We start from the raw sequence: 24,830 nt of genomic DNA, 5'->3' as shown, positions 1-24,830 counted from the left end.
GATTTCGGACCTCATCAAGGAGAAGAAAAAAGCATTCATCTCTTACAAACAATCAGGGAAACAGGACTCTAGGGAAGTCTATCTGGCCAAGTCAAAAGCCGTCAAAACAGCAGTTAGGGAGGCCAAATTCCGCATGGAGGAGTCTCTAGCGAAGAACATCCAGAAAGGAGATAAATCCTTCTTCAGGTATATCAGTGACAGAAATAAGAACTCAGGCGGGATAGTACGTCTTAGGAAACCAAACAGAGACTATGTAGAAGCAGACTCGGAAAAAGCCCAACTGTTAAATGAATACTTCTGCTCAGTCTTCACCCGCGAGGCGCCAGGACTCGGCACTCAGCTACAGACAAGGGTTGACGCAGATGACCCGTTTAGTAATTTCGAGTTTACACCCAGCGGTGTCTACTGCAAGCTGTCAAAGCTTAAGGTTAACAAGGCAATGGGGCCTGACAACCTACACCCAGGGTGCTCAGGGAGTTGTGTGATGTCTTGGCGGAACCGCTATCCGCGCTCTTCAATCTCTCCCTTAGTACGGGTAACGTCCCGTTGGACTGGAAGACGGCTAACGTCATTCCACTTCACAAGAAAGGCTCCAAGATGGAGACAGCAAACTACAGACCGGTGAGTCTCACATCAATAGTGTGCAAACTAATGGAAACTCTAAATCAAACGCCAATTGGATACGATTCTGAATGAGGAGAATCTAAGGGATCCCCGTCAACATGGATTTACTAAGGGGAGATCCTGCTAATCCAACCTGATCAGCTTCTTTGACTGGGTGACGAGGAAGCTGGATGTTGGGGAGTCCCTGGACATTGTATACCTGGACTTCAGTAAAGCATTCGATAGCGTACCACACCGCAGGTTGCTGAGCAAGATGAGTTCTATAGGATTGGGTGACACATTGACGAAATGGGTTGGGAACTGGCTTGGAGTTGGTGAACAGCACCCCCTCCGAAATAACGGAGGTAATCAGTGGAGTGCCACAGGGCTCGGTCCTGGGCCCGATCCTATTCAACATCTTTATAAGAGGCTTGGCAGAAGGGCTGCGAGGTAAAATAACATTATTCGCCGATGAAGCCAAACTAAGCAATGTAGTGGACAAAAGCACAACAGACATAAATTCAATGTCCGACAACATGATGCACGACCTACTCCTACTGGAGCGCTGGTCTAGGTCCTGGCAACTCAGCTTCAATGCCAAAAAATGCAAAGTCATGCACCTGGGTAGCCAAAATCCATGCAAGACTTACACCCTTAATGGCGAGATCCTAACAAGAACTGAAGCAGAACGAGACTTAGGGGTGATCGTCAGTGAGAACATGAAGACTGCCAATCAAGTGGAGCAAGCTTCATCCAAGGCAAGGCAAATCATAGGTTGCATAAGCAGGAGTTTCGTCAGCCATAAGCCTGAAGTCATTATGCCATTGTATAGATCCATGGTGAGGCCCCATCTGGAATACTGTGTGCAATTCTACAATTTTATTGAAGTAACTTCCCTCTCCTTATGTATCCCCCTTATTTGTTTCTTTAACTTTTATACAAATTGTAGTTCTAACCCATCTCATCCCTTATGTTCCTAGTTTTGTCAAATTTGTCAATAGTCTTGTTAGTCTTAGTCTTTTTATTTATTGTATTATCCCCCTTACTTTGTAATTTATTAACATGTACATCACTTAGAATTTAGATTAAGCGATTAATCAAATTATTATTAAACTTGAAACTTGAATTCTGGAGGCCGCATTATCGTAAGGATGTGCTGAGACTGGAGTCGGTCCAGAGAATGGCCACCTGGATGGTCTTGGGACTCAAGGATCTCCCGTACGAGGAATGGCTGGATAAGTTGCAGCTGTACTCACTCGAGGAACGCAGAGAGAGGGGTGACATGATCGAGACATTCAAGTATCTCACGGGCCGCATCGAGGTGGAAGAAGATATCTTCTTTTTCAAGGGTCCCGCAGCAACAAGGGGGCATCCGTGGAAAATCAGGGGCGGGAAACTGCACGGGGACACCAGAAAATTATTTTTCACTGAAAGGGTGGTTGATCGCTGGAATAGTCTTCCACTTCAGGTTATTGAGGCCAGCAGCGTGCCTGATTTTAAGGCCACATAGGATAGACACGTGGGATCTATTCACAGAGAAAGGTAGGGGAGGGTCATTGGGGTGGGCAGACTAGATGGGCCGTGGCCCTTATCTGCCATCTATTTCTATGTTTCTAAAAGGCAAGGGAGATGTCTTTTCAACCAATCTTTAATCCAAACTGTGGTCCCACAAGGATCCTAGTTTCGGAGTATTGAAGACGCCTTCCTCGGGGAACACTGGAGCAGTCACCATTTTCATCATCACCACCACCTCCCTAGGGAAGCCATTGCAGTCATCCACCACCATCTCTGTGATAAATAATTTCCTAACAATACTTCTATATCTACTACCCTGCAACCTCAATTTATGCCCTCAAGTTTTTACAAATTTCCCTTCTCTGGAAAAGATTTGGTTCTATATTAATACCTTAAAAGTATTTAAATGTCTGTATCATATCACCCCTATACCTCCTCTCCTCTAGAGTATACATTAGTGCTGCCCGATTCACGATTTGAATCGGTTCACCGATTCACTTCAGGTGAATCGATTCAAATCGATTTAAAACAAAACAAAAAAAAATCGGCATCACGATTCGGTAACTGACCCTCCCCCCTCAAGCAGAAGCGGCAGCACTGCTTTTGCTGACCTCCTGCTGGTGTCCGGCCCCACCCTCTGGCCTCCTGCGTACTATTTACCTAATATGAGCAGCCTGCAGAGATCACGGTGCTAGCGCTCTTTGCAAACTGTCATAGGTCTTCGGAGTTGTTTCCTCTGCCATGATCCTGCCTCTGATGTCAGAGGAGGGGCGGGACTACGGCAGAGGAAACAGCTCCGAAGATCTATGGCAGTTTGCAAGAATCGCTAGCACCGTAATCTTCTCTGCAGAATGCTCATATTAGGTAAATGGTACGCGGGAGGCCAGGGGAACACGCAGGCCTTCCGGGGGGGGGGTGCACAGTCCTTCGGGGTAGGGGGGTGGTACAGGCCTTCAAGGGGGGGACAGGCCTTCAGGTGAGGGGGCCCTGGTGAAGAAGTACACGGAGTGAGGGAGGGAAGGGGAGGTTCAAAGAGACGTGCATATGCCAGACTTTGGGGGGGGGGAAGAAATAATGGGTCTAAAAACAGAGGAGAGGGAGAGAAATGGTGGACAATGGGATTTAGGGAGGGAAGGAATAGAAAGGGAGAGAAGTTAGACACAAGGGATGGTGTGGAGGGGGATAGAGATATTGGATAGGAGGGTAGTTGAGAAAAGAAAGGTGGACCCTGGGGTGGTGGGGAAGGAAGGAGAGATGCTGGATGAAAGGGTAGTTGAGAAAAAGTGGATCTGTGGATGGGGACGATAGAAAGGAAAGATGCCAGACCTCCGGGGGAGGGAAGGGAAATGGAAGGGGAGGACAGAGATAGAAGATGGATGGTTAGCACGGAGAAACAAGGAGACCCTGGCAAGCAAGTTATCAAAAGACAACCAGAGCCTGGGACAAAAAAGACTTGAATAATGACCAGACAACAAAAGGTAGAAAAATAATTTTATTTTCTGTTTTGTGATTACAATATATCAGATTTGAAACATGTATCCTGCCTGAGCTGGTGTTAGACCGCAACTGTGAGCTAGGATTTAACAGAGAGAGGAAAAGCATTTTTGTTTATTTTGCTTACACCATAGCGCCAGTGTGGTTAGGAGAAAGCAAAGGGGGTGAAGAGGCTATAAAATAAGCCCACCAGGATGTTTGAAAAAAACACCCAATTGGGCAGGAAAATCAAATCGAATCAAAAAATCAATTCAATAGGCTGAATCAAAACAAAACTTTTTTCCCTGAATTGGGCAGCACTAGTCTACATGTTCAGGTCTTTCAGTTTCTTCTTGTATGTCTTGGTGCAGACTCCCTACCATTTTCATCGCCTTCCTCTGGACCACTTCAAGTCTTTTGTCTTTAGCCAGATACAGTCTCCAAAACTGAACAAAATACTCCAAGAAGGACCTCACTAATGACCTATACAGGGGCATCAACTCCTTTCTTCTGCTAGTTATGCGTCTCTCTATATAGCCTAGCATCCATCTGGCTACAGCAATTTCCTTGTCACACTGTTTAGTTGTATTCAGATCCTCGGATACTATCACTCAGTCTTACGAGCCGGTGTAGTAAGCTATTTGTGGAATGCTTTTGTATGTCTCATCTGTCTAGAACAGGGGTGTCCAATGTCGGTCCTCGAGGGCCGCAGTCCAGTCGGGTTTTCAGGATTTCCCCAATGAATATGCATTGAAAGCAGTGCATGCAAATAGATCTCATGCATATTCATTGGGGAAATCCTGAAAACCCGACTGGACTGCGGCCCTCGAGGACCGACATTGGACACCCATGGTCTAGAATGTCTCACCTAATGCACTGGAAAAAAAGATTATGTACTTACCCTGGTAAGCTCTTTTCCAGTAGATAGGTGAGAGATTCTAGATTCCTGTCCTGTCTTTCCTATGCCTGCCTACTGTTTGTCTGTTTATGCGTCTCCAAGTAGTTCCTTGGAAGCCTGTCAGCCCTTGTTACTTTTTCTAGAGTAGTTTCTGTGCTCCTTGGTGGCTTTTGTTTGCTGTTTATGTTCTAATGTTACTTCTTGAGCAGAATGGTTGTTGCTGAACTTGATTTCCATAGGTGTATCTATTTCATGTTTATTTAGTGGCGCTCAGTGTTTATTTAGTGGCTAACTGTAGGTGGAGCGAAGGAGTCCAGTGAAGTACAACAGAGGTACAGAGAAAAAATCAAGAGCGGATTCCTTTTACAGATAGCACGCAGCCCTGGGGACACAACCCATTTGTCTAGAATGTCTCACCTATCTACTAGAAAATAACTTACCAGGGTAAGTACATAATCTCTCTTTCTCCCAGGTCTAAGGACGATACAAAGCAAAGTTATTCAGAGTAGTGAAGACAGGGAGATTGTGAAGATCTGCAATGTGACATAATCAAGCTTGAGAAATGGGCATCGACATGGCAAAAATGTGGTGTTGGTAACAAAAATCTCATGCACGAATACAGGATGTCCGGGGCAGTACTTGGAGAGACCGCCCAGGAAAGAGACTTGGGAGTTCTGATCGATAAGTCGATGAAGCCGTCCGCGCAATGCGTGGCAGTGGCGAAAAGGGCAAACAGAATGCTAGGAATGATAAATAAGGGGATCACGAACAGATCGAAGGTTATCATGTCGCTGTACCAGGCCATGATGTGCCCTCACCTGGAGTACTGCATCCAGCACTGGTCGCCATACATGAAGGACACGGTACTACTCGAAAGGGTCCAGAGAAGAGCGACTAAAATGGTAAAGGGGCTAGAGGAGTTGCCGTACAGCGAGAGATTAGAGAAACTGGGCCTCTTCTCCCTTGAAAAGAGGAGACTGAGAGGAGACATGATTGAAATACTGAAGGGAATAGACTTAGCAGATAAAGACAGATTGTTCACCCTCTCCAAGGTAGGGAGAACAAGAGAGCACTCTCTAAAGTTGAAAAGGGATAGATTCCGTACAAACGTAAGGAAGTTCTTCTTCACCCAGAGAGTGGTAGAAAACTGGAACCCTCTTCCGGAGTTTGTTTTAGGGGAAAACACCCTCCAGGGATTCAAGACAAAGTTGGACAAGTTCCTGCTAAACTGGAACATACACAGGTGAGGCTGGACTCAAAAAAGGAGACGCCAGTTTTTGATTTTGAGACCAGCAGTAACTGAGATAGGATGTGTTTTCTATTTGAGATTTCCCTGCAAGTGTGTGATTAGATATCAGTCTTTAAAATATGTTTTCCTTCAGTTTCCTTCAGTTATCCAGTTTCATATCCCTTAAACGCCTTGAGAGAGAAGTGTAATACTGTTACCATCATATCTGAAAAGATTCCTCTACTCAATAGTTAAGCTGTAATTCTAGATAGAATTGTTAACTTTGGTTAACCTTTGTTTTCTTTGAAATCACTCTGATGTAAATCTTACAGCTCTAATTGAGTACTTGAGATAGATTTAGCATATAGTTTAGTTTCTTTTTTAGTTTGATGTATAAAAATTTGAAAATATTTGTTCAATCTATCTTTCTGTACAAGTGTTTATGCTTGAAAGCTATTGTGAAAACTATAACTAAATAAAAAAGAAATCTGGAACGCTCTTCCAAAGGCTGTTATAGGAGAAAACACCCTCCAGGGATTCAAGATAAAGTTAGACAAGTTCCTGCTGAACCAGAACGTACGTAAATACGGCTAGACTCAATTAGGGCACTGGTCTTTAACCTAAGAGCCGCCGTGGGAGTGGACCGCTGGGCATGATGGCTGAAATGTCTGTTTCTACCTGACAAAGATGCAGCAAGACCTGAAAACCTACAACACAATGCCAGCTGTGTGAAAACCCTGAGAATACCTTAAGTAAACTTGTATTGAGTACCCAAATTTGCTCAGGAGGGTGGTCTCATAGTACTCAAGTCTATCCAGCAAGCACCATGATCTGAGAGAGAATTCTATTCCCAATCATAGCCCTTCCACTGTAGCCTCTAAGAGATACAATATGTGTGTATGAATTATGAGAAAAATGTAGTCTATATCTCTTGTCCATTACATTCCCTTCCTACATCAAATAAACTGGTATTTCAATGCAGCACTAGCTTTTGTATCTTCTCTAGTAAATGTACCCATGATATCTAATTTTGGATTCAAATAAGTATTACAGTCTCCCCCCAACAATTAAGGTTCAAAGGAAGCCACCCAACCGTGATGAGAATAAAATAGGGGGAATGGTGCAGCTAATTACACTTGTAGGTGTAGCAGTGTGACGCAGGGCACAAGCTCCATGGCTATAATGAATAACTTCCCTAATGGGTCAGGAAGAAATGAGGCTTTGTGCTGGTGTAAATTCCTTCTGCTCTCTTATACTAGTGTAGGCAGTCACTACTGGGGTATACTGAATGTAACAACACAACTGATAGTGTTAGAAGACTCCTCTTTATTGGAAGACTATGACCTTCCTGCATTCACTTCAGTAAAAACTGTAGTTCTGCACTATCCATGCTTAAGATATAACAGGCCTAATCTAAGCAAGGCAGAACTAACAACCTGAACCATAACTTTCAGCAGAGGTTCACTGCTCAGGTTGACCATGGCCAATCTTCAACCAACATAGCTCTCCCAAACACCGTCTGCTACTGTGTATCGCCATCATGCTGACCCCACAGCAGAAGCTGAACTGTAACTATTTGTCAAGCTGCAGTTTTCATTCCTGGTATAAGCCATGGGTGTCTTAATTTCAAAAGAAAAGCAGCTTGTCAAAGATTTGCTTCTGTTGATAAAGCTCCTGGCCCATAGATGGTCTGATTCACCAATGTTCTGCTGAATCTGTCAATCATCTTTCAATGTAAAACAGCTTTTCTCTTTGTGTGCTGAGCATGGGTATATATTACCTCTCACGAAGGGAGGCACTAACTGAACCCACAAACTCCATCTGTATTCTGTCTATACAGGTGCTGAGGAGCTAGTGATCCACTCAACTATTTGTCCACCAGGAGAGGAGCCCCAGCCCAGGCTCACTAATTGACCCCTGTTGAAAGGAAAGAACATTTATTAAATATAATAAACAACAAGGCTTTGTTACTCAAAAATCTATGTGTACAAATGAAAAACATTTGCTCCTAGAATTCATCAACAACTATCCAATTCAAGGCCCGTCCTATAAAACAGAACAATATAAACAGCTGATAGAGAAGAATTAAGATAGTGGCAAGCCTATTACCAGGCATCAGATTTCAAGATAAAACTCAACAAATGACATTTATGGCTTTTTGGTATGTTGTTAAATATCAAAATGTGGCTGTCTCTAGATCCATGTAATACATACACATTAACACACAAAGCCAATAATTCTAACACCACACAGGCCACTATGATCAGACCGTTATAAGTGTATAATGGTAAATAAAAACAAGTTTCATCAAGTCTTCCACTCCCAACAGGAACCAGACATCTTAACTGAGAAACATGTTCAAACTATTTTTGGTTCAGGATCTTAATTTGGAAGAAAGCTGTATATGGAGCATATATACTACCCGTGCTTCCCCAAAAGTAAGACAGTGTCTTATATTAATTTTGGGTCCAAAAAAACGCACTAGGGCTTATTTTGGGGATGTCGTATTTTACAACAATCATCTCTCCCTTCTCCTTGTTGAAGATTTCCTGAAATTTACAGGTGTGATAGGTGTCACAAGATATGAAAACTACTAGACTTGGTACTTTAGCTGTGCTAAGGAAGTTCAAAAGTTAGTCTGATTTTGTGACTCTTTAAGACAAGGGTAAATTTATGTACCATTCTTCATATACATCCATGGGATTTATAGATAAGGTTCTCAGAGGAGCAGGAAACTTGGGGTTTTTACAGAGAGAATCTGTTCCTTATAGATTAGAACATACAATGCTAATTGGGAGGTCATACAGAAGTCAAAAAGAAAAAGAAAAAGGAAGCCGATATGGTTCTCCAACCTAGTGGCTGAGAAAATAAAGGCGAAAGAGTTGGCGTTCATGAAATATAAAAAAACCCAAGAAGAGGAGAGCAGAAAGGACTACAGGGTGAAACTGAAAGAAGCCAAGAGAGAGATACGTTTGGCGAAGGCACAGGCGGAAGAACAAATGGCTAAAAATGTAAAAAAGGGAGATAAAAATTTTTTCAGATATATTAGTGAAAGGAGGAAGATAAAAAATGGAATTGCTAGGCTAAAAGATGCTGGGAACAAATATGTGGAGAGTGATGAGGAGAAAGCAAATGTGCTAAACAAATACTTCTGTTCTGTGTTCACAGAAGAAAATCCTGGAGAAGGACCGAGATTGTCCGGCAAAGTTACACGAGAAAATGGAGTAGATTCTGCGCCGTTCACGGAGGAGGGTGTTTATGAGCAACTTGAAAAACTGAAGGTGGACAAAGCGATGGGACCAGACGGGATCCATCCCAGGATACTAAGGGAACTCAGAGAGGTTCTGGCGAGTCCTATTAAAGACTTGTTCAACAAATCTCTGGAGACGGGAGTGATTCCTGGGGATTGGAGGAGAGCGGATGTGGTCCCTATTCATAAAAGTGGTCACAGGGATGAAGCAGGAAACTACAGGCCGGTGAGCCTCACTTCAGTTGTTGGAAAAATAATGGAAGTGTTGCTGAAAGAAAGGATAGTGTATTTCCTTGAATCTAATGGGTTACAGGATCCGAGGCAACATGGCTTTACAAAAGGTAAATCGTGCCAAACGAACCTGATTGAATTTTTTGATTGGGTGACCAGAGAGCTGGATCGAGGACATATGCTAGATGTAATTTATTTGGATTTCAGCAAAGCCTTTGATACAGTTCCTCATAGGAGGCTGTTGAACAAACTTGAAGGGCTAAAGTTAGGACCCAAAGTGGTGAACTGGGTCAGAAACTGGCTGTCGGACAGACGCCAGAGGGTGGTGGTTAATGGAAGTCGCTCGAAGGAAGGAAAGGTGACTAGTGGAGTCCCTCAGGGTTCGGTGCTGGGGCCAATCCTGTTCAATATGTATGTAAGTGACATTGCTGAAGGGTTAGAAGGAAAAGTGTGCCTTTTTGCAGATGATACCAAGATTTGTAACAGAGTAGACACCGAAGAGGGAGTGGAAAATATGAAAAAGGATCTGCAAAAGTTAGAGGAATGGTCTAATGCCTGGCAACTAAAATTCAATGCATAGAAATGCAGAGTAATGCATTTGGGGATTAATAATAGGAAGGAACCGTATATGCTGGGAGGAGAGAAGCTGATATGCACGGACGGGGAGAGGGACCTCGGGGTGATAGTGTCCGAAGATCTAAAGGCGAAAAAACAGTGTGACAAGGCAGTGGCTGCTGCCAGAAGGATTCTGGGCTGTATAAAGAGAGGCGTAGTCAGTAGAAGAAAGAAGGTGTTGATGCCCCTGTACAGGTCATTGGTGAGGCCCCACTTGGAGTATTGTGTTCAGTTTTGGAGACCGTATCTGGCGAAAGACGTAAGAAGACTTGAGGCGGTCCAGAGGAGGGCGACGAAAATGATAGGAGGCTTGCACCAGAAGACATATGAGGAGAGACTGGAAGCCCTGAATATGTATACCCTAGAGGAAAGGAGAGACAGGGGAGATATGATTCAGACGTTCAAATACTTAAAGGGTATTAACGTAGAACAAAATCTTTTCCAGAGAAAGGAAAATGGTAAAACCAGAGGACATAATTTGAGGTTGAGGGGTGGTAGATTCAGGGGCAATGTTAGGAAATTCTACTTTACGGAGAGGGTAGTGGATGCCTGGAATGCGCTCCCGGGAGAGGTGGTGGAGAGTAAAACTGTGACTGAGTTCAAAGAAGCGTGGGATGAACACAGAAGATTTAGAATCAGAAAATAATATTAAAGATTGAACTAGGCCAGTTACTGGGCAGACTTGTACGGTCTGTGTCTGTGTATGGCCGTTTGGAGGAGGATGGGCAGGGGAGGGCTTCAATGGCTGGGAGGGTGTAGATGGGCTGGAGTAAGTCTTAACAGAGATTTCGGCAGTTGGAACCCAAGCACAGTACCGGGTAAAGCTTTGGATTCTCGCCCAGAAATAGCTAAGAAGAAAAAAAAAAAAAAAAAAAAAAAAATTTTTAAATTGAATCAGGTTGGGCAGACTGGATGGACCATTCGGGTCTTTATCTGCCGTCATCTACTATAAGTCAGGATGTGTCTGCAGGATGCCGGCCTTTTACTGACATGATTGGTGTCTGAAAAGGTCAGAGATCAAAAGTGATTTAGAAAGAAAAAGTGAAACACTGCCACCTACTGGGTTAGGATGGACTTAACATTAAAATTAAGGATTTAAATGTAACATTGACATAAGGCAGGGGTGTCCAATGTCGGTCCTCGAGGGCCGCGGTCCAGTCGGATTTTCAGGATTTCCCCAATGAATATACATGAGGTCTATTTGCATGCACTGCTTTCATTGTATGCTAATAGATCTCATGCATATTCATTGGGGAAATCCTGAAAACCCGACTGGATTGCGTCCCTCGAGGACCGACATTGGACACCCCTGACATAAGGCATTCTTGGAAAGGAAGTCATGTTATCAACTGTACCATTGTATTCTAAAGCATGATAATTACTACAAATGATGTCACATAGGGTATAAATCTGTAAACTATACCGAGCTCTATGCTTGTGGAGATGGCGCGGTATACAAACCTAAGGTTTAGTTTACTTTGTCTTTGCTTTCTTCCTTTGGAGAGCACTGAAATTGTGATGGCCTATATTGGCTCTCCCCAGGCCTAGGAGAACTAGTAATAAACCTTATTTGCTTATTACATGGCTTTTCCTCATCTCTGTTATTTGAATTGACAGAACGGAGTCTCTAGCCCAGTCAGTGGGAGAGAGAATCCATTCTGGCAATTCTTTTGGCCCCAATGTTCAAGTCTTCCAGCCTGGCTTGAACATCCTCTACCCCAATTCTTCCTCTTTCCTTTCTCCCCCACCCCATGTGCAGCATCATTCCTCCCCTCTCACCAATCCCCTTGTGCAGCAGAACCCCACCGACCCTCCCACCATGAGACTGACATACCTCCAACTCTGAGGCCTCCTAAAGCTGAATTGACGAGTCTGATTTTTTCAGCAAATCAGGCAGCACTAGTGTCGGGGATGGAGTCAAGGAATGTTGGGGACATTCAGGGAGGCTTCAGGGGTCAATCTTAACTAGGGCTTATATTAGCAGCATCTTTAAAAATCATGCTAGGGCTTATTTTCGGGATACGTCTTATTTTGGGGGAAACAGGGTATTTTGAAAATGTAACCTGATTTTCACATTGGTGTATGATGCTTGCAAATGCAGTAGCTTTGGGATTTTATAAATGTAAAGATCATTTTTGGGGGGAACTACTGTGTTTCCCCGAAAATAAGCCCTAGCATGATTTTTTAAGATGCTCCTAATATAAGCCATACCCAAAAAAAAAAACACCCTAGTTAAGATTGATCCTGCATCCCCCCAGACTGTTCCTGACACTCCCCGACTCCATCCCTAGTTATTTAAATAAATAAAAAAATCCAGACTTCCACTATTTCTGGGCTGCTGCCCACCATCAGCAGTAGGAGGGGAAGATAAATACATACCGAAAAAATCAGACTCGTCAATTCAGTGACTCCCACCCCAGTGAGACCTGACAAACCTCCACTCTGAAGCTTCCTAAAGCAGCAGTGCTCTCAACGGGCTTCTTAACGCCTTCCCCCTGCAGCATCTTTCTATCCCTCCCATCCACCTGTGCAGCAGAACCCACTGACCCTCCCCACATAAGACTGATATAACTCCAAGGCATCCAAAAACAGTGGCGGCAACAGGCTGCTTTGCAACCTTCCCTGCCGGGGCCTTCCCTCTGCCATGTCACTGATGACATCATCAGTGATCCAGCAAGAGGGAAGGACTCGGCAAGGAAAGCCACAAAGTGGCCCATTCAGAGCGCTGCTGCCACTGTTTTTGGATGCCTCAGAAGTATGTCAATCTCATGGTGGAAGGGTCGGTGGGGCTCTGCTACACAGGGGGATGGGAGGAAGGGATAGAAAGATGCTGCACAAAGGGATGGGTGAGAAAGGAAGAAAGATGCTGCACATGGGGGGGAGAAAAAACAAAGGAAGAACTGGGGTGGAGGAGAGGAAGGGAGAGATGATTGTTCTACATGAAAAAAAAATGACATCTCCCGAAAAAAATGCCCTAATGCATTTTTTGGAGCTAAAATTAAGATAAGACCCTGTCTTATTTTGGGGGAAACACAGTAGTGTAACAGAAAGATTATTTATTTATATCACCAGATGGACTAGAGGAGGGTAAATTGGTTCTTGGCTAGCTATCCAGTGCAAATCTGGCATGAATCCTGAGTATCCTGGTCTGAGGAGTCCATCTAGACCAATTTTGAGGCAAATCAAGGTATTTTGAGGCAGATAGAGGCTTTTTATTCCAAAATTGAGATATCCAAGATGGCCACCACAGCAGCAGTTTTAGTACCAAAAACAGCCCATGGGAGCTAAATAAGTGGTCAAAAAATTCTGGGAACAGGATTTTAGAGGTGGGGAATCCTGTCCTTAGCCCTATAAACCTTTAAAATTCACTTTTGGAGAACCCCTCCCCGATTTCTCAGTCTAACAGCCTGTACTCATTGTGTCATGCTGGTGCTGGGGCTGAAACTGCAGCCAGATAATTTTTGCCTTAGACAAGCCTGGAAATCCGGATAGCTTGTTTCTTCAAACTGCTCCTTAATCCCAACAGTCAGATTAAGACCTCAGACCCCCACTGGAACTCGTGCATGCAGTTGGGGGGAAGAAATGCAGTCAGCACCCAATCCTGGTGAAAAAAACGCCACGGGGCCACTCAGCCTGCACTCAAGCTCTCTGCGGACAAAACTTGGAGTGAGCCTTGCTACCGAGGGAATGGACCCTGAGCTCCCGAACTGGTAGTGCAGGCTGGCGAAGCAGGTTGCCCCTTGTCTACAAACTACTGCCCTCCAAGTCTGTGTTCTCTTGCAGCCAGAGCTGTTCCGTAACTGGGATTCTCTGCAGCACTGAAAAAAAACCTCAAGACTGGATTTTAAAAATCCTGAAATTAAATAAAAATAAACACAAGCAGAACAGACAGGCTCCTCCCATCTCACGTGTAGAGTAAAACTGAGAAATTGGAGGACAGCCCAGAGAGAAGGGAGGCAGAGCAGAAAAATATAAATGATGCTCTCTACACCAGATCTCACAATCAGGAGGTACACAACCCACATGTTTAAGAACGATGTGCCTATTGCACTAGAATTATGTTTATGTCTATTAAAATTTGATATACTGCCTGGCTTTTCAGTTCTTAAGATGTGTACAATAAAAATAGGCTAATATTAAAAAATAAAAAACATTAGAAAATAAACCTCATAATGTCTTAATAGGACAGATCTACATCATTTATAGCCTAACCAAAATATAATAATTGAAGCCTGCAGTCTCCTCAGTAAATCCTCCCCTCTTAATCCTGTCAAAGTCAAATGTTTTTGTTTTTTTTTTTTTTCCAAGTATTTTTTATTTTCTAATTTTTCATAAAGTGTACATAATAATTAATTACAATTTATAAATACATATTATCACTTTTATATCTAATACATTATATATCTGAATTTGATTTTCCCCCCTCACCCTCCCCCCTCCCTTTCATTACTTTAATATAATATTTTAATTTTCAAATTTTTATAAAAAGTATACAACATATTAGAATACTATTGATACATATTCAATAACTTTTTTATATCTAATACAATATAATCTAAACAATTTTATCCCATTTCCCTCCCCCCACCCTTTTATTACCTTTTTTTTCATACGTTACATTTTGTATAATATATTATAACATACTATGTATAAATTAATTTTTCTTACCCCCCCTTTATGTGTGTCATAAAAAAAAAAAATCCTTAAAAAAAAAAAGAAAAGAAGAAGAAAACATCATATTATTTATTCATTATAGTATTTTGTCAATGGCCCCCATATTTTTATAAATTTAATATATGTCCCCTTTTGTACTGCTATTGTTCTTTCCATTTTAAAAATATGACATATTGTATTCCACCAAAATGTGTAATTTAGGTTGTTGTAATTTTTCCAATTGTTAGTTATATGTTGAATGGCAACCCCTGTCATAATTAATAAAAGCTTATTATTTTCTGGTGAAATTTGACTTTTTTTTCTCATCATTGTTCCAAATAAAATTGTATCATATGATATCGCAATATGATTTTCCATTAATTTATTAATTTGTGGCCAAATTGAATTCCAAAAAATTTTTATATAAGGACAATGATATAATAAATGATCTAATGTCCCTGGTTCTAGATTACAATGCCAGCATCTATTAGACTTAGAACTGTCTAATTTTTGCAAACGGGTAGGGGTCCAAAAAGCTCTATGTAATAAAAAGAACCATGTTTGTCTCATAGATGCTGACACTGTACATCCCATTCTCCAAGACCAAATTAGTGGCCATTGAGATGCATTAATTTGATGTCCAATCTCAATGCTCCAAATGTCTCTTAGACCATTTTTTGGTTTTTTATTTACATATCCAGATATTAATTTATACCACAATGCGGCTTGATGTCCTAGGAAGTCTGCTTTAAAGCATAAGAATTTTAAACTATATTGATTGTTTAATGATTTCCATTCAGGGAACCCAACCTGAATGGCCTGCTTCAATTGCAACCATTTAAAACTTTGTGTTTTATTGAGACCAAATCTATGTTGCAATTGTGAAAAATCCAGCAGTTTACCTTTTGATATAATATCATCTAGAGTTCTAATGCCTGCATTAATCCAGTTCTTCCAAAGGATTTGAGCTCCGCCAATTTTGATCTTGGAGTTTATCCATATGGATTGATTAGTTGATTTGTATATTGGGATGGGTGTTAATTTATCAATAAATCTCAATGTTTTCCAAGTATCCATTATTATTTTATTTTCTTTGTATCTTTTAGGTATATTAATACTTGGTAGATGAACTAAATTTAGGGGAAACATAAGGCGCCATTCCAAATATAACCAATCTGGTGCATTATCTATAAGTTCTGGGAGGATCCAATACATACCCTGACGTAGAATATAGGCTTGATGGTACCTATAAAAATTTGGAAAATTTACCCCTCCCTCCTTAATTGATTTTTGTAAGGTTACTAAAGCTATTCTAGGTGTTTTACCAAGCCAAAGAAATTTTGTTAAAATTCTATTAAGCTTTTTATAAAAGGACCCCTGAAAATAAATAGGTATTGGAAAAAAAAAGTTTTCAACATAATTTTAAACTTTTTCAGGATTGGTTCTGCACAAATATATTTTGGAAGTCCACGCCATAACGTAAGAGCCAACCAAAAGAAGGCCCTATCTTATGTCATTTCCCAACAGGCTTTTGCTACAGATGGTAAGACCATCCTGTGATCTTGCAGCAATCTAAGAACTCTATTGTGAACATAAGGGATTGCTAAACAACTCAAATAAGAAGACTGATGTTCATAATAAGCATTTTTTGCAAGAGTTAGGATCTTGAATTCAATCCTATAATGGGTAACATTTGAAAAGAAAGCACAGTTACTTACCGAACAGGTGTTATCCAGGCACAGCAGGCAGCTATTCTCACATATGGGTGAAGTCATCAGCGGAGCCCAGATGCGGAAGCTCGCAAGCAGACTTGCTTGAAGAAACTAGAAGTTTCGAGACGACCACACCGCGCATGCGCGAGTGCCTTCCCGCCCAGCGTAGGGCACGTCTCCTCAGTTCAGAAAGCTAGCAGAGAAGACAACCATCGGAGGTGGGTGGGTTGTGAGAATAGCTGTCTGCTGTCCCTGGATAACACCTGTTACGGTAAGTAACTGTGCTTTATCACATGACAAGCAGGCAGCCTATTCTCACATATGGGCGACCTCCAAGCTAACCAGAATGGGATGGTTGGAGTGTTGGCAATTTAGGAGAATAAATTTTGTAATACTGTTTGGCCGAACTGTCCATCCCGTCTGGAGAAAGTATCCAGACAATAGTGAGACGTGAAAGTATGAACCGAGGATCAAGTAGCAGCCTTGCAAATCTCCTCAATAGGTGTAGATCTGAGGAAAGCTATGGAAGCTGCCATTGCTCTGACTTTATGGGCTGTGACTCTACTGTGGAGGGGTAATCCAGCCTGGGCATAGCAGAATGAGATACAAGCAGCCATCCAGTTGGAGATGGTACGCTTAGAGATAGGATGTCCCAACTTATTTGGATCAAAGGAGACAAAAAGTTGAGGAGCAGTTCTGTGTGGTTTGGTGCGTTCCAAATAGAAGGCCAAAGCACGTTTACAGTCCAGAGTATGAAGAGCTACTTCTCCAGGATGAGAATGAGGCTTTGGAAAGAACACTGGAAGAACAATAGATTGGTTGAGCTGAAATTCCGATACCACTTTAGGGAGGAATTTTGGATGAGTACGTAGGACCACTTTGTCATGATGAAACACCGTGAAAGGTGGATCAGCAACTAAAGCTTGCAGCTCACTGACTCGTCGAGCAGAAGTGAGGGCAATGAGAAACACCACTTTCCAAGTGAGATACTTCAGATGAGCCTTGTCAATTGGTTCAAATGGAGGCTTCATCAGCTGAGCAAGGACAACATTGAGATCCCAAACCACAGGAGGCAGTTTGAGAGGAGGTCTGACATTGAAAAGTCCTTTCATGAATCTGGAAACCACCAGATGAGCAGAGAGAGGTTTCCCTTCAATAGGTTGATGGGAAAGCCGCAATTGTACTGAGATGGACTCGGATCGATGTAGACTTGAGGCCAGAAGTGGATAAGTGCAAAAGGTTATCCAAAACAGAAGATAAGGAGGAATGTTGAGGCTCCTTATCATGAGAAAAACACCATGTAGAAAATCTAGTCCATTTTTGGTGATAGCATTGTCTAGTGCAGGGGTAGGGAACTCCGGTCCTCGAGAGCCGTATTCCAGTCAGGTTTTCAGGATTTCCCCAATGAATATGCATTGAAAGCAGTGCGTGCAAATAGATCTCATGCATATTCATTGGGGAAATCCTGAAAACCCGACTGGAATATAGCTCTCGAGGACCGGAATTCCCTACCCCTGGTCTAGTGGTAGGTTTCCTAGAAGCCTCTTAAACGTTTCTTACAGATTGAGAAAACTGAAGAGGAGTCATGTTGAGAGGTACCAAGCTGTCAGGTGACTGCAGGTTGGGATGAAGGAGAGACCCTTGACTCTGTATAAGGAGAGATGGAAAAACTGGTAGAAGATATGGCTCCCTGCTGCTGAGTTGAAGGAGAAGGGAGTACCAAGGTTGTCTCGGCCACCGAGGAGCAATCAGAATCATGGTGGCATGATCATTCTTCAACTTAACCAGAGTCTTGAGAATGAGAGGGAATGGAGGGAATGCATAGAGGGGATATGATAGAGACTTATAAGATCATGAAGGGCATAGAGAGAGTAGAGAGGGACAGATTCTTCAAACTTTCAAAAAATAAAAGAACAAGAGGGCACTCGGAAAAGTTGAAAGGGGACAGATTCAAAACGAATGCTAGGAAGTTCTTCTTTACCCAACGAGTGGTGGACAACTGGAATGCACTTCCAGAGGGCGTAATAGGGCAGAGTACAGTACTGGGGTTTAAGAAAGGATTGGACAATTTCCTGCTGGAAAAGGGGATAAAAGGGTATAAATAGAGGATTACTGCACAGGTCCTGGACCTGTTGGTCCGCCGCGTGAGCGGACTTTTGGGCATGATGGACCTCAGGTCTGACCCAGCAGAGGCATTGCTTATGTTCTTATGCATATAGGAAGAGATTCGTCCATTTAAACTAGGTAAGTTGGGGGAGGGTACCCACTCACGCACTGGTGAGGTAAGTAACCATCCTGGCAAGGTAAGCTGCCACTCCAATTCGGAGTCTGAGGTAAGTACACACATAACAAATAGTACTATAGGAACCACACTAACTCAGGCAGAAAATTTGCCAGGGAATCTGAAAAAACACAAAGTATGGAGGGCTATATATGTTAATGCCCACAGTTTAGGTAATAAAATTTTGGAATTAGAAACGGAAATGAGAAACACCGAGCTAGATGTGGTAGCGATATCCGAGACCTGGCTCACAGATTCCCATGGGTGAGATATGGCTATACCGGGATACAACTTACTTCGTCGAGACAGAGAGGGCAAAACAGGGAGAGGGGTAGCACTTTACACTAAGGAGGACATCAAAGTTACCAGGATCACGGACGTCAAGTACACCGGAGAATCTCTTTGGGTGAACCTGGCCAGGGGGAATGACAAATGCCTGTATCTTGGGGTTGTATACAGACCTCCAAGACAACAGGAAAACATAGATATGGAGCTAATTGAAGATATAGAGACCATCACTTTGCACGGTGACACGGTGTTGCTAGAGGACTTCAATATGCCAGATGCAGATTGGAACAAACTTTCCACTACAACCTGCAGCAGAAGAAGGCTAACCTCCATACTAAACTCCATAAAGGGAGCACAACTCAGACAGATGGTGTTGGAGCCCACTAGGGATCAGGCGATACTGGACCTGGTACTCACCAACGGGGAAAGTGTCACAAAGGTCTCGGTAGGCGATAAGTTGGCCTCCAGTGACCACAACATGGTGTTGTTTCACCTCAGGAAAGGATTCACTAGATCCATCACATCCACAAAGGTCCTCAACTTTAGGGGCACTAACTTTGAAAATATGAGTGATTTCGTTTATCGGGCACTGTAAAATCAGGCCGCAACTGATAATGTAGACGCAATGTGGTCAGTTCTGAAATCTACCCTACACGAAGCAACCAACCTATACATAAAAATGGTAAGCAAACAGCAGAGGAACAATAAATCTCAGTGGTTCTCTGCGGAGATCTCGGACCTCATAAAAAAGAAGAAAAAAGCATTTATCTCCTGCAAACAATCAGGAAAACGAGAGACCAAAGAAGACTATCTGGCTAAGTCTAGAGCCGTCAAAACAGCAGAGAGGCCAAACTCCGGATGGAAGAGAATCTGGCAGAGAACATTAAAAAGGGGGATAAATCCTTCTTCAGGTATATCAGTGACAGAAAAAGGAATACAGATGGGATTGTGCGCCTTAAGAAATCAGATGGGAACTATGTAGAACCGGACTCCGATAAAGCCAAACTACTAAATGAATACTTCTGCTCAGTCTTTACCTGCGAGGCGCCGGGATCCGGCCCACAGCTGCAGACAAGGGAAAGCTCAGAAGACCCGTTTCAAGATTTTGAGTTTACGTCCAGCAGCGTCTACTACGAACTTTCAAAGCTCAAAGTGAACAAAGCTATGGGACCTGACAAACTACATCCCAGGGTGCTTAGAGAGTTGAGTGATGTCCTAGCGGAACCGTTATCCATGCTCTTCAATCTTTCCCTGAGTACAGGAAGAGTCCCAGTGGACTGGAAAACAGCTAACGTCATTCCACTCCACAAAAAGGGTTGCAGGACAGAAGCTGAAAATTACAGACCGGTGAGTCTCACATCGATAGGGTGTAAAATTATGGAAACACTAATTAAACACAAATTAGATACAATCATAAATGACGAGAATCTACGAGACCCCCATCAACATGAATTTACAAAGGGAAGGTCCTGCCAATCCAATCTGATCAGCTTCTTCGACTGGGTAACGAAAAAGCTGGATATGGAGGAGTCCCTGGATGTCGTATACTTGGACTTCAGTAAGGCTTTTGATAGTGTCCCACACCGCAGGTTATTGAGCAAGATGAGTTTGATGGGATTAGGAGAAACGTTAACTGCATGGGTAAAAGACTGGCTCAGTGGCAGACTTCAGAGGGTGGTGGTGAACGGCACTCTCTCCGAAACGTCAGAAGTGATCAGTGGTGTGCCGCAGGGTTTGGTCTTGGGTCCGATCCTATTTAATATCTTCGTGAGGGACCTAGCTCAAGGGCTTCGAGGGAAAATTGCATTATTCGCCGATGACGCCAAACTATGCAACATAGTAGGCAACAGCTCAGTGCCTGACTGCATGATGCAGGACCTACACTTACTGGAACATTGGTCCTCAACTTGGCAACTAAGTTTTAATGCCAAAAAGTATAAGGTCATGCACCTTGGCAACAGAAAGCCATGCAGAAATAGCAAGACCCTAAATAGCAAGACCTTAGCAAGAACGGGACTTGGGAGTAATCATTAGCAAAGACATGAAGTCTGCCAACCAAGTGGAGAAAGCTTCATCCAAGGCTAGACAAATGATGGGTTGTATCCAAAGAAGTTTCGTCAGCCAGAAAACCGAAGTTATAATGCCATTGTACAGATCCTTGGTGAGACCTCATCTGGAATATTGTGTACAATTCTGGAGACCGCATTATCAAAAAGATGTGCAGAGAATGGAGTCGGTTCAGCAAATGGCCACCAGGATGGTCTCAGGACTCAAGGATCTCCCGTATGAGGAAAGGCTGGTTAAGTTGCAGCTATACTCACTCGAGGAACGTAGAGAGAAGGGAGATATGATTGAGACGTACAAATATCTCACGGGCCATATTGAGGTAGAAGAGGAAATCTTTTTTCTTAAAGAACCTACAGCGACAAGAGGACATCCGTTGAAACCCAAGGGTGGGAGATTTCATGGTGACACCAGGAAGTACTTCTTCACCAAGAGGGTGGTTGATCATTGGAATAGTCTTCCACTGAAGGTAATTTAGGCCAGCAGCACGCTGGACTTCAAGAGAAAATGGGATAGGCATGTGGGATCACTTCAGTGAAGAATTTAGTGGGTGGGTCATTAGAATGGGCAGACTTATTGGGCCGTGGCCCTTTTCTGCCGTCATCTTCTATGTTGCTACGTTTCTTTTCCAGAAGAAAAGCATCTGCCTCGAGGCGGTGAGGAGAGTATATCCTGGAGCAGAACTGTGGCAGTTTGTAGTTGTGGGGAGCTGCAAAGAGGTCTATCTGAGGCGTTCCCCACTGTGAAAAAATGTGATGAAGAGGCAAGGAATAGAGTGTCCATTCATGAGGTTGCAGAAGACGACTCAAGTTGTCCGCCAAGCAGTTCTTCGCCCCTTGTATGTAGACAGCTTTGAGGAAGGCGTTGTGGCGGATTGCCCAAGCCCAAACCTTCAGAGCTTCTTGGCAAAGGGAGGCAGATCCCGTCCCTCCCTGTTTATTGACATAATACATGGCAACTTGATTGTCCATCCAAATGAGGACTACCTGGTCGTAAAGAAGATGTTGAAAAGCGTTGAGGATCGCTCTGAGTTCCAACAGATTGATATGACACTGACGATCCGTACTGGTCCAGTGGCCTTGTGTACGGAGACCATCGAGATGAGCGCCCCAAGCGTAAGTCGAAGGATCTGTCGTGAGGACCTTCTGATGGGGGGCGTTTGAAAAAGCAAGCCTCTGGAGAGATTGGAAGAGAGCATCCACTAACAGAGAAACTGCTTCAATGAAGCAGTGACTGTTATGTGTCGAGAAAGTGGGTCGAAAACCTGCGTCCATTGAGATGCCAGGGTCCACTGAGGAATTCTGAGGTGAAGTCTGGCAAAAGGAGTCACGTGTACCGTGGAGGCCATGTGACCTAGGAGTACCATCATGTGTCTCGCTGAGATGGAAGAGCGGGAAGACACTGTATGACAGAGTTGAAGAAGAAATTCCAGACATTCTTGTGGGAGGAATGCTCTGAGCTGGACACTGTCCAGAACAGCTCTGATAAATTGTAGATTCTGTGAGGGCTGAAGTTGGGATTTGGGAAAGTTGATTTTGAATCCCAAACTTTGTAGGAACCAGGTAGTCCGTTGGGTCGCTACAATAACCCGAGATGTTGAATCTTTGATGAGCCAGTCGTCGAGGCAGGGAAATACCTGAAGACCATGGTTCCTTAGAGCTGCTGCTACCACTACCAGGCACTTGGTTAACACTCTGGGAGATGAAGCCAGGCTGAAGGGCAACACTCTGTATTGATAATGCAGATTCCCCACCCGAAATCTGAGATATTGATGGGAGGCCGGATAAATGGGAATATGAGTGTAAGCCTCCTTGAGATCTAGAGAGCATAACCAGTCGTTCTGCTCGAGAAGGGGATAAAGGGATGCCAGGGACAACATTCAAAATTTTTCTTTGACCAAAAATTTGTTGAGAGCCCTGAGATCCAGAATGGGCCGCAGATCGCCCGTCTTCTTCGCAACAAGGAAATTACGGGAGTAAAACCCCCTGTTTTGCTATTCCAAAGGAACTGGATCGATGGCATGGAGACGAAGCAGAGCTTGAGCTTCCTGAAGAAGAAGGGCGGTCTGGGAAGGATTGGAAGGATACTCTCTTGGAGGAAGCTCTGGTGGAACCTGAGTGAAATGAAGAAAGTATCCTTCCCTGATGATGGTCAGCACCTAGAGGGCAGATGTAATTGTCATCCATCGGTGGTAAAAATGATGGAGACGACCTCCTATAGGGGGCAGAGAAGGAAGAGACAGAACGATGGAGGTTATGCTCTGTTGTAAACAGTCAAAAAGGCTGTGAAGCCTTGGTGCAGCAGAAGGTTGAGATTTTTCTTGCTTCTGAGGCTGCTGTTTCTTAGGAGGGGAGCGAGTATAAGGAGCTGCCCTTGGAGCAAAATGCCTCTGGTAAATGGGAGGAGGACATGTAGACTTGGCAGGAGTTGGCTTGGGCTTAGGTCTGACAACAGAAGCAAAAGATTTTTCATGTTCAGACAACTTCTTGGTGGCTCCCTCGATAGATTCATCAAAGAGGTCATTGCCTGCACAAGGAATATTAGCCAAGTGGTCCTGAAGATTAGGATCCATGTCAATAGTATGAAGCCAGGCAAGGCGACGCTTTGCTACAGAGCAAGCAGCCACCCGGGTAGACAACTCGAAGGCATCATAAGACGACTGAAGGAGATGTAATCTGAGTTGTGATAGAGAAGCAATGACTTCTTGAAATTCAAAGTGTTTTTGAGTACCCAAATAACTCAAAAATTTAGGTAAAAGAGTTATGAGGAACTCAAAATAAGTAATAATAAAATGAAAATTATAATTAATGACTAGAGGACATCACAGAATTTTGATAGATGCGACGTCCGAATTTGTCCATAGATTTCCCTTCCCTTCCAGGAGGAACGGTGGCATAAACCTTGGAAGGATGGGACCTCTTTAAGGATGACTCCACAAGCAGGGATTGATGAGATAACTGTGAGTTGTCAAACCCTTTGCGATGGAGAGTTTTATACCTAGAGTCCAATTTGCCTGGAACAGCTGGAATGGTATAAGGGGTCTCCAGGCATCTGGCAAAAGTCTGAGACAAAAGCTTGTGAAGAGGAAGCTTAAGTGACTCTGCCAGAGGTTGAGATAGATGCATGACTGTGAGATACTCCTTAGAGCATTTGGAACCAGTATCTAATTGAAGATCCAAGTCAACAGCCATCTGACAATGAAAAAGATAGCTGATCCGCCAATGCTTTGCATCGAGAAGGACTCGAGGTCATTAAGGTAGCCTAGGTCGAAGATAAAACTTCGGCAGGAAAAAAGCCATCAAAAGAATATGGAGACTTGGATGAAGCAATCGAAACCACTGCATCCTCGAGGTGTGGAAGTGGAGACCTCGATCGAGGAATCGGCGGTTTAGTCGAAGTAGGTGTAGATCGAGGCTTAGTTGAAGAGGGATGTTCTTTAGAAGAAGAACTATGCCTGGAAGTATGCCTCGATCGTCAGTGAGAACGGTGTTTGGAAGCAGATCTCGAAGATCGAGGAGACTTTGCCTCGGAGACAGAAGCAGCCGATGCCACCAAAGAATGGATAGGACTGGAGGCTGTAGATCGAAGCTCCAGAGGCTTGGTGGAGGAACCTCGATGCACTCCCAAAGACTCTGCTCCTTGTATAGAGCATGAGGCACTTGCAAAGATTCTGCTCCTTGCTTTACGTGCTTAGATGCCAGACCAGACACTCACAGAGACTCTACTCCCTGCAAAGAGTGAGCAAGCTCAGACTGAGGCAAAGGAAGCAGCTCGACCTCACAGGAGTCTGCAGAATGCCCAGGCTGGATGAGAGGATGAAGCTTTGGTCCCATATTAGTAAGGAACTGAATGAATTGCTTCTACAACATGGTCTAGAAAGAAGTCGGCAAGGATGGATCAGCATCTGAAACCAGACCACCTGCTTTGGATGGAGGTTCCACCGAGGCAGTGTAAATGTGCTTCGACTTGGAAGTCTTAGGCACCTTAAGCACCACCACTGGAACTTTCTGCTGAACTAT

General features: G+C 43.5%; 1 protein-coding gene across 3 annotated transcripts in view; it reads right to left on the bottom strand.

Annotated features, from left to right (window-relative positions):
• Positions 1–7,435: 7,435 nt before the first annotated feature.
• POLR3H (RNA polymerase III subunit H) overlaps positions 7,436–24,830 on the bottom strand; it is a 37,097-nt gene continuing 19,702 nt past the window's right edge. For all 3 annotated transcript variants that reach the window (XM_033929387.1, XM_033929386.1, XM_033929385.1), the window contains exon 7: positions 7,436–7,634. In XM_033929387.1, coding sequence (XP_033785278.1) covers positions 7,581–7,634 — 54 coding nt within the window. In that variant the 3' untranslated portion in view covers positions 7,436–7,580. The remainder of the gene's footprint in view (positions 7,635–24,830) is intronic.

Source organism: Geotrypetes seraphini, chromosome 2 (assembly GCF_902459505.1).
Source record: "Geotrypetes seraphini chromosome 2, aGeoSer1.1, whole genome shotgun sequence".
Lineage (NCBI taxonomy): Eukaryota > Metazoa > Chordata > Amphibia > Gymnophiona > Dermophiidae > Geotrypetes > Geotrypetes seraphini.
This window is presented reverse-complemented; position numbering and strand designations above follow the sequence as displayed.